This window comes from Eurosta solidaginis, chromosome 1 (genome assembly GCF_040869045.1).
Source record: "Eurosta solidaginis isolate ZX-2024a chromosome 1, ASM4086904v1, whole genome shotgun sequence".
Classification (NCBI taxonomy): Eukaryota; Metazoa; Arthropoda; class Insecta; order Diptera; family Tephritidae; genus Eurosta; species Eurosta solidaginis.
Window position 1 is genome coordinate 370817533 of NC_090319.1, and position 10554 is coordinate 370828086.

At 36.0% G+C, this 10554-nt stretch overlaps 1 protein-coding gene across 6 annotated transcripts in view; it reads left to right on the forward strand.

The window, feature by feature from the left end:
* The window catches only part of LOC137238233 (uncharacterized), a 44597-nt gene extending 37673 nt beyond the window's left edge, over positions 1-6924 (forward strand). For all 6 annotated transcript variants that reach the window (XM_067763004.1, XM_067763002.1, XM_067763000.1 and 3 more), the window contains exons 4-5: positions 2672-2782; positions 4265-6924. In XM_067763004.1, coding sequence (XP_067619105.1) covers positions 2672-2782; positions 4265-4491 — 338 coding nt within the window. In that variant the 3' untranslated portion in view covers positions 4492-6924. The remainder of the gene's footprint in view (positions 1-2671; positions 2783-4264) is intronic.
* The last annotated feature ends 3630 nt before the right edge of the window (positions 6925-10554 follow it).

Genomic DNA, 10554 nt, shown 5'->3' on the forward strand with positions numbered 1-10554 from the left:
TTTAACTAATGTACATATGTATTTTATTAGTTTTCTTTTTTGAAGAATTGTACTTTTACGAGCTTTATTGTTCTAGAAATTATTGATTTTATTATTTAGCTGTCATCACCGTATTCGTTTTATTTAGGCCTTTCCTTTTTTACTCCAATATGAGAAATTATTGAGGAACCCATTTTTATTCTTTGTAGAATATTAAAAAAAAAATTACTTGGGGTAGAACGTAAAAAGTTTTCCATTTTCCTGTCAAAAGTTGTCTACAAGTAATAACAAGACACATTTGTGAAAAATTTTATACGTTTTTACTTTTTTCTATACTCAAACCCATGATTTAATTACTAGATGTTTGTTCTCCAATGATGGCAGAGCTTGGACACTCCCAAATTGAAAAATCTGAACGGGTTGCTTTTACGAAGTAAGCAAAGTTGGCCATGATTCGATCCCCTTCAGCGAAAATTGTAGTAGAAAAGTACCTTTAGTAGTATATTAGTAGTGATAATAAATTTGTAAATGCCAACAGGTTTTAGGGGAAATAATTAATTTTTAACTAAATATTTCGTGAATTGATAAAGAGTTATGTTAGTTTGGTCATTCTTTCAGAATTTTTTGAAGAATGCCGTACGTTAGAATTTTATTCACAAATACACTATCTCAATATTTGTTTCAAAAACTTCCTATATCAGCGTAAGTTCAATGCATTTTGATATAAGAGGGAGTTAATGAAAAGCATTCCGAGATAAGGCGTTCTTTAATCTAATTATAATATAGGGCGTTTTTGTGAAAAATCCTGAAATGGGAAGTTTTTGAAAAACATTTTGAACAGGCAGCCGACGACATGGGGTGATACTCTACTCAGCAGCCGAAATGAACTAACAAAAAAAATATAAGAAAATGTGTTATTGTCTTAGAACTTTATATTCCGGCCTTGACTTTGACAGAAGAGTTAAGCTTTTGTGCGGTCCTGCTACACAGAGAGTATTCACCTTTTTATTCTGAAATTTGTTTTCCGTTAAGTATTCATAGAAGTGTTCCGGATAAACCGTTAATTTAGAATATTCGGAACACGTTATTCCAAATATAAACCGATTCCCCAAATTCTTAAATGGAGACGAATTTCCGAACATACGGAATGAATAAGTTAACATGCTCAATGAGTAAATTTGGCATCTCCATTATTTACTAATGACATTTTTACGTGAATCGATTTACTAGTCGAGTTTTCGACGTTGAACGATGAGTTTTGAATTGGTACAGGTTTCTTTTGTTCATAGGTTTACGAAAGAGCACAATTCCTTGAAGTCCGTACTTTTCATAAAACCTATGTTCACCGCCACACAAATAGATCATGGCATAGTAATAAATTCATCACAAAATTTAAAAAAATGTTCTAAGGAATTATGCAGTTCAGTATTTATCCGGGTGCTTGTAAACTGATTCCTTCCTTATTTTTACTACTCATATTTTTCGAAAAATCGCAAAGAAACAATACAGTTAACGTATGTCAATTCGATTTGGGAGCAAAATGGCTGCAATTGTCAAAAAATGTTTCAGTCGAGCAAACCTCTTGTGATTGAATCATGGCTTAAACCCATGTAAACTTGAACAGAAAATTTATAAATATAACAAGTATGTTGAAATGGAATTTTATATTAAAAACAAAAAAAAAAAACATTTTGTCTGCATAAAATATACATTTTTCCCTTAGCTTTTGGCGCTAAACGGAGCATCAGCTCAAAAATATATTACTTATGTATGTTGTGCGTTCTCTGAGTGTTGTATATTTTTTCTAGAAAACGGGGAATATTTTCTACGTTTACTACGCTTTCTAGACTGAGAAAATACTCCTACTTTCTTTGATAATTTTACACAGTACTGAAAAATTAGAAATTTTTCTTGCAACAAAATTGAGATGGTATTTTTTCAGAAAACGGACCTCATTTAAACATGTGTACTTATAATCCAGTACGTCGGAGTTATTTTTTTTTTGCGAAGTTGTAAAACATCTGGAAAACTAGTCCTTCCACAGATTTTTCACTACAGATGTGAGAATGCGGAGTACACCCTTAACAGCATGTTGCATCAACACGTAGCAAAATGTCTTAGGAACGAAAGCTTAAAGCTCAAAGACACCTTGTTACCAGAAAAATGTCATGGTTACTTTGTTACAAAATATCTGTTATGCAGTGTTATTATTTTTTGTTATTTTGTTATTATGTTAAAAAATCTGAAAGAAAATTTTCATTCGCTATTGCGTAAGTGGCGACGAATGATTCAAGGGGTTGTGCAGCTCAACCCTTTCAAACTTCTCCAACCCCTTTGTCAACCTCATCTACCCGTGTCGAATTCTGTTTCTTTAGCAGCGGAGGCTCTGGCAACCCCAAGTTCCTTATGGATGACCGGATCTATATCCGGCAAAGCACCATCAACATGGAGAACACTACCACTTCCAAAACCTTCACTCCTCATCATCAAGCCATATCGAAATGTGTGTTATATAGAGCTCAAATTGCTGGTCTTTTTTTCAGGTTTTCCTCAAGAAAAATATAATAATTGAATACGTATTCATATCAACCGGTGTTAAGATCTTGAACTTTTACAAATTAAGTAAAGTCAGCACACTATAAAACATACAGATATTTTCCTTTATAAAACAAATTCTTAATTTTTATTTTAGGTCGTCCAGGTGTTGACTACCCTGTATTATCCGCCATTCCCTACACGAATTTCTACTGTGATGAGCAGGATTATCCGGGCTTTTTCGCCGACATGGAAACAAGATGTCAAGGTATGTTTGAATTACAAATGGTTTTCACTGGGTATAAATGGCTGACATGAAGATCTGACACGATAGTAATATGGCGTCCATCGCTTTTCCATTATGGCACATATGCCTGTTTTTATAAGATTAAAATTAATGACGTCAAAAACTGGCCTGCTGGGGTGAAAGGCGTTTCCATTATGTCACATAACTGACTCGAAATCGATAAAGCAGCGTTTCATTATTTCCCGTTGTTTCACATGCTGTGCCAGTAGGCAAACGAAAACAAAAATTGCCAACATGTTGACAAATGTTGTTTTAATGTCAAATTTGCCACACTTTTGGGCTATTGCAGCTTTTACTTATTTGTGAATTAAATTGTCACTTTGACTACAAATGGAAGCCGAAAGCATTTGACAATGTATGACAAGCCGTTTTCAGTGATATGGACCAGTTTGTGGTAAAATTTTGATCTAGTAAAAACCAAGCAAAACCTAACTAGAGGTAAAGAATACAGTGTTTGAATTTGTGTCATTTATTTCACACCAAGTTTCAATATTTTCCACAGTTTCACAGTTTCCACAGTGGCATTTTAATGCAAGGAACATCATCAGTTGACAAACATGACAAACTAAATTTGTATGTCAAATTTGCCATATCGGTCGGCAATTGCGGTTTTCACTTGTTGTCATTTTAATTGTTTCAAAACGGGCGCAAACGCATTTAACGTCGTATTACAAACTGCTTTCATTGAAATTACAACGTTAATCAAATTTGACTACTGAAACCGAAGTATTAACATTTTTACTACATCACGCCGAAACAACATTTAGAAGGAGTTGGAAGTATGGGAAAGTGAAAGTGAAATGACATAGAAATAGGAGGATAGGGAATGGCAATGCACGATTGACAAACAGAAAATGGGCAAGAAGATGAGCCCAACGAGGAGGAAGAGTGGAAGTTAGAAACTGCTTAACAGACTAGATTTTATTTATATAACATAACGAGATGTGCTGAATCAGCAAGTTGCTTTAGTACAATTCTCTATGCTTGGTTTTCACTTAGCCTAATTTGACTACAAACTTGATCATACAAAATCAAATGCACGGATGGCAACGTTTTGAATACAAATTGACAGTTAAATTGATCAATAAGTGAAAACTACAATTGCCCAACGTTATGGCAAGTGTGATATCAATATTTGCCAACATGTCGGCAATTTATTTTCGTTTTCCAACTGACGTCATATCAATAACCAATGCCATAGCGTGTAAAACGTGAAATATTGAAACAAGTCGTTAAAGAAATGAACACAAATTTATAGCGCAGGTTTTAACACGCACTGCTTTATAGAATTTGAGTCAGTAATGTGATATAATTGAAACGCCTTTGATACGAAATGACGGGCCGAGGCTTTCAGGTCAGTAATTTTGAACTAATGAAAATCAAGCACTCAATTTGTTATTTAAAAGTTCATTATTAAATATTTTTATTCACTTTCGTCCAAAGGTTGGCATTATTGCGATATTGATGGACGACAGGCGTCCTTTCTCTGCCCGAATGGAACACAATTTTCGCAGGCCGTTTTCGTGTGCGATTGGTGGTTCAATGTGCGTTGTGATCTCTCGCCGCGTTTATATGCTATAAATGCACGACTCTATCAACGACCTAAAGAAAATCCAACGCGCCCGCATCGAATTATAACTAAAGAACTGGTCGACGATATATTCAACTGATTTAAACAAGATACATCAGTGGAGCAGGCGGAATTGATGCGAGAAAGAAATGAAAGAAAATGGGAACTGTAGATAAATCAATGAAATGCATAATTCAGCCAGCGAAGTAAGAAGTGGAGTTAAAAACGGAAGTGGATTATATAAGCTGCGAAAGATATAGAATTGGAAATTATTGAAATCAAACATTTAAATATTCTCTCTGCGTTTACATGGCGTGCTAAACATTTGTTCTCAAATTTAAGAAAATTTAAACTTGGCACAAGTTAATAAAGTACAGTTACAAATCAAACTTAAAAATATAAAAAATTAAACAAAAAAATTAAACAATAATGTAAAAAGTTATTTTGAAGACAGGAGTTCTGTAAATTTGTGTAAACTATATTTTGATTATCTTATGTTTAGTAAGTAAATTAATTAGTTTTTTTAAGTGAACCCTTCATTATTTAGATTAAAATAAGGAAGTAATGTTTAATATATAATACTTTATATTTTAGTGAAAATAAATTCTTGTTTAGTGCGCCCAGTATTAAGTTTTACTAAAATAATAATTAATTGAAGCAGTAATACACTGAAAGAAATGGTGCTAGTAAAATCACAAATCGATTCTGTTGTTCTTGACTTAACAGAGATTCGGTTAAATTGATCGAATTATGATTAATTCGACCGAGTTCTTTGTCAAGCGAACAAATTAGTTTAGTCATTTCAACAGAAGAGAAATTGTCGCTCTTAAGTTAACAAAATTTTGTAAAATTGACAGACTCCTAATCGATCTAACTGATTTTTCTGTTAACAAAACTGATCTTACAGGTAATTTCAACGGCGATCAACTGTCAATACATGAGCAAATTTCAAAGAGAATTTTACGCTCACTGCGCTCTCTATTTTGTACTTATGATGATGGTGCAACTTGTTTAAAAAAAAACATCAAAATAAGAAAACCATCAAATCGAAAAACACACAAAATGGGAAAACAATAAAAAACTAGTTTTCCAGTTTTCAATACAAAACGAAAAAACCCTTTTTTGAATTTACTGTGCAAAAAATTATTTATCGGGTACAATTTTGCAACTTCTCGTCCAAGCGAAATGCAAAATTGCGCCTTCTTGTTGCACAAGTTTTGCTTGAACGAACAGAATTTTTCCAAAGTTAGTAACATTTTGTTCAAGTTTTTGTGAATTTTCACTCACGCGAACGAATCTAATAAGATAATAAAAAACATCCTTTTTTAATGTTGATGTTTCCGACAACATAAAAGTTTGAGTTGTTTTGGAATCGTTTCAACTTAAAGTGTTACGAAAATTAAACTTGCCGAATTACATGTAAAGTTACTCCAGTGGTGAATTACCTTCCTGCGATTTGATTCTTTACTTTTCTATAACTTACAAGTTCTCTTTTTAAAATCTTACGTCAAACATTTATACTACAAGTTTTGTTCGAAACAATCAAGTGTGGCAACTACATGCGAGAGAAGAAATTGAGAATGAGCTGAGCAGCAACTGAAAGAATTGAGAATCAGTTTTGTGACTACTATTTTCGTTTCTATATTCATCCGTATGTATATGTAGCAAGCATGCGTATTTATGTATTCACATATTTACGTATTTATATTGCGGCCGCCGTGGTGGTGTGGTAGCGTGCTCCGCCTACCACACCGAAGACCCTGGGTTCACACCCCGGGAAAAGCAACATCAAAATTTTAGAAACAGGCTTTTTCAATTAGAAGAAAAATTTTCTAAGCGGAATCGCCCCTCGACAGTGTTCGGCAAACACTTCGAGTGTATTTCTGCCATGAAAAGCTCTCAGTGAAAACTCATATGCCGGTGTCGGCATAAAACAAGTACATAGGTCACGTCCCGCCAATTTGTAAGAAAAATTAAAAAGGAGCACCACGCAAATTGGAAGAGAAGTTCGGCCTAAAATCTCTTCGGAGGTTATCGCGCCTTACATTTATTTATTTATATGGCAACGTAGGTACTTTCATAGAAAGCTGTCGCAACAACTTTTTTGTTCATTTGACTACTACAACGGTCAATTACGAATCAACGATTTGTGCGCAGTTGATTCAACATCTTGTTGCGATGGAAAAAAATCGACAGAAATTTCGGTTGAATTGACCCGTATTTCGGCTAATTTTACCAGTCTTCTTCTTTCAGTGTATGTATTTAGTTAGCATAATATTATTATTATATAGCGCGTTTGTACATATTTTAGTTTACAACAAAATAATCAATACGTCTTCCATCGCGGTCAACTAAATGCATATAATTATATAAAAATAAGTACTTTCTTCTTCTTCTCATCATTATTATTATTTGCTTTTTGCTACTTCATTGAATTTAATTCGTATCTTAAGATGAAATTTCTCGTGTATACATTCCACCAATAGTTTACTACAAAAAAGCTTTTATTTGAATTTGAATTTTTAATAAAGACCTTTAGCGAGAGCACAAATATTTTCTTTGATTAGTTTTATGTATGCAAAAAAGCAAAAATTTTTTTAGGAAATGTGTTTGTGTTTCAGAGGAAAGTATCTAGGTATAGAGGCGCGATTGCGCAAAACTTTTTATGTACACCTTTGTTATGTTTTGAACAATTTAACACACATTCAGCTTGAACGAAAACGGCGACCTTGTAACTGATGTCCAGAAAGTACTTAGATTATGGAGGGTACACTGCTCTGCTCTCCTAAATGGAGACAGCGATTTACCGCACAGGGATGACGAACTCGATGCCGCAATCGATGATGATGGAATAAATATCCACCCACCCGATTGTGACCAAGTCAGAATAACAATAACCAGATTGAAAAACAACAAGGCCGCGTGCGCTGATGGATTGCCTGCGGAGCTATTCAAATACGGTGGCGAGGAGTTGGTAAGGCGCATGCATCAGCTTCTTCGCAAAATATGGCCGGACGAGCGCATGTCCTACGATTGGAATCTAAGTGTTCTATGCCAAGTCCACAAGAAAGGGAATACTGCAAACTGCACCAACTATCGCGGAATCAGCTTTCTTAATATCGCATACAAGGTCCTGTCAAGTGTATTGTACGAAAGATTGAAGCCCACCGTGAATCGGCTGAAGGACCTTATCAGTGCGGCTTCAGACCTGGTAAATCTACCATCGACCAGATTTTCACAATGCGTCAAATCTTGGAAAAAAAACTAGCGAAAAAGGAATCGACACACATCACCTCTTCGTCGATTTTAAAGCCGCCTTTGACAGCACGAAAAGAAGCTGCCTATATGCGGCTATGTCTGAATTTGGTTTCCCAGCAAAACTTATACGGCTTTGCAAAATGACGTTGAGCAACACCATCAGCTCAGTCAGAATTGGGAAGGACCTCTCCGAGCCGTTGGAAACTAAACGAGGTTTCAGACAGGGTGACCCCCTATCGTGCGATTTCTTTAATTTGATGCTGGAGAAAATTCTCTCTCCGCTCTGGAACGCTATTCTATAAAAGCGTGCAATTAGTGGTATATGCTGATGAAATTGATATAATTGGCCTAAACACCCACGCCGTTTGTTCTGCTTACTCTAAACTGGAAAAAGAAGCGGTAAAGATGGGTTTGATTGAGAATGAGGACAAAACGCAAGCAGGTGCTGTCATCGAGCAAAGACTCAGCGCATATGCGCCTTTGCAACCACGCTACTGTTGGCAGCCATAATTTCGAAATAGTAAAAGACTTCATTTATTTGGGAACCAGCATCAACACCAGCAACAATATCAGCTCTGAAATCCAGCGAAGAATCACCCTTGCCAATAAATGCTACTTTGGACTAGGTAGGCAATTGAAAAGTAAAGTCCTCTCTCGGCAAATGAAAATCATACTCTACAAGTCACTTATCGATCGCGTCTTGCTATATGGTGCAGAAGCGTGAACCATGACAACATCAGATGAAACGGCTCTGGGAGTGTTCGAGAGAAAAGTTCTTCGAAAGATTTATGGACCTCTATGCGTTTGCGGCTGCGCTGGCTAGGCCATGTTATGCGAATGTGTTGTGTGTGTGATAAAGTGTTTCTATAGGAACCCGCATATGGAAGCAGAGGTAGAGGGCGGCCGCCACTCCGCTAGAAGGACCAGGTGGAAAACGATTTAAACTACCTTGGTGTGACCAATTGGGGCCGGTTAGCAGAGAGAAGGAGTGACTGGCGCGCCTTGTTGGACGGCCATAACCGTTTAAACGGTTAAGTGTTAATTAAGTAAGTCAGTAAAAAACTGAAACAAGCTGACCCGCTGGTCAGTTTTCGTTATGTCGCGATCAAAGTCGCTAAAATTTTGTGTTCATTTATTTCACAGCTCGTTTCATTATTTTCCACTGTTCCACACGCTAGTTGGCAAATGAAAATAAGTTCGCAACATGTTAGCAAATGTAATTTTAATGCCAAATTTGACATACCATTATTGGGCAATTTAATTGCCACTTTGTAGTCAAAAGGGGGCTACAGACGCATTTGACGTTGTACTACATTAATTGGCCAAGGTTGTGGTCAAATTTAGCCTTGTCAAACACAAAACAAGTTTAGAACTAGAATTTTCTGACTGATATCCAACTAGCTCGAAGAATTCTAAACTTCCGCTTATACTGGAGTGTCCAGAGTTCAAAAAATCTCTTTTTATTTTTATTATTCTTCTGTTAGCTCCAGGTATCGAAGCTATGATCTCGTTCAAGTAAACCCAGCACTTATCCATCATTGCATCCCTATGCTGTGCACTTGACCATCTTGCTTATTTGTCAAGTTTGATAAAATAATTGCTATTCTATTTGCTATATATTGCTATTGTTTTATAAAGTAATTGCTATTCTATGTAAAAAATATAAAGCTTTTTCGCTGACAAATTGTCAATAAGTCAAACTCTTGATAATTTAATTTATACGAATAAATTTAAATTAGAATTCTGTTATTTTGCGATCGAGAGAAAATGGAAGAAGATTTATTACTTTTGCTATTATTGTAGGAAGATGATGAAAATGCGGAAAATAGAGATCGTTCCAGGTACTTAAAATCTTTAAGAGATGCCAGTGATCCATTTTCCTTGAGTGAAAATGTGTTTGTGCAAAGTGCAAACACTTTAAAAAACGAAAACTTTCATTTATTTTATATAAAAGATATTAGCCTTTACCCGCGGCCCCGTTCGCAAGGAGAAAAAAAATATATGGGCTATTCACCTTAGCCTGCTTATGAAGTTATCTGGTTAACATTTTTTTTCTGTCCGGAAGGGTCCCAAAATGATACCGAAATAGTCCCGAAATTACTTCGACGGGATCCCGCACGGATGCAAAAATGATCCCGAAAAAAACTCGAAATGACCCCGATAGTATCCCGGACGGATCGCTAAAATCATCCCGAAAAGATGCCGGAAGTGTCCCGAAATTACCCTAAAGGGATCCCGAAAACCATCCAGAACTGATGCCGGCAGGCTCCCCAAATGAAACCGAAATAATACAGAAAAAGTCGCGAAATGACCCTGACGGGATTCCATATACCATCAAGAAATGATGCCGGAAGGGTCCCCAAATAGTTCCGAAATGACCCTGACGGGATCCCGAAAACCATCCAGAAATCGATACCGGAAGGGTTCCCCAATGATCCCGAAAAATTTTCGAAATGGCCCCGAGGGATCGCTAAAATCATCCACAAATTATACGGGAAGTGTCCCAAAATCATCCCGAAATTCCCTAATGGGATTCAGAAATGATCCCGGAAGGATGCCCAAATAATCCCGGAATAGTCCCGAAAAAGTCCGGAAATGACCCTGACGGATCCCGAAAACCACCCAGAAATGATCCCGGAAGGGTCTCGATATGACCCTGACGAGATTACAAATAAGGTGAAGCTAATTCAAACAGCACGTTCCACTTTTGATTTCCTTGAAAAAACTATGATTTGAAAATATTTGTTACAAAAAATAATGAACAAAATTTAATTCTTACGTTTTTTCAATTTCGTGATCACGGTTGCCACAGCCTGTCTTCATTTGGGTCCAAAATTCGTTGAAAAAAAGGACCAAATTTCAAAAAAAAAAAAATGACCAAAATTTGTTTTCATTTAGTGGTATA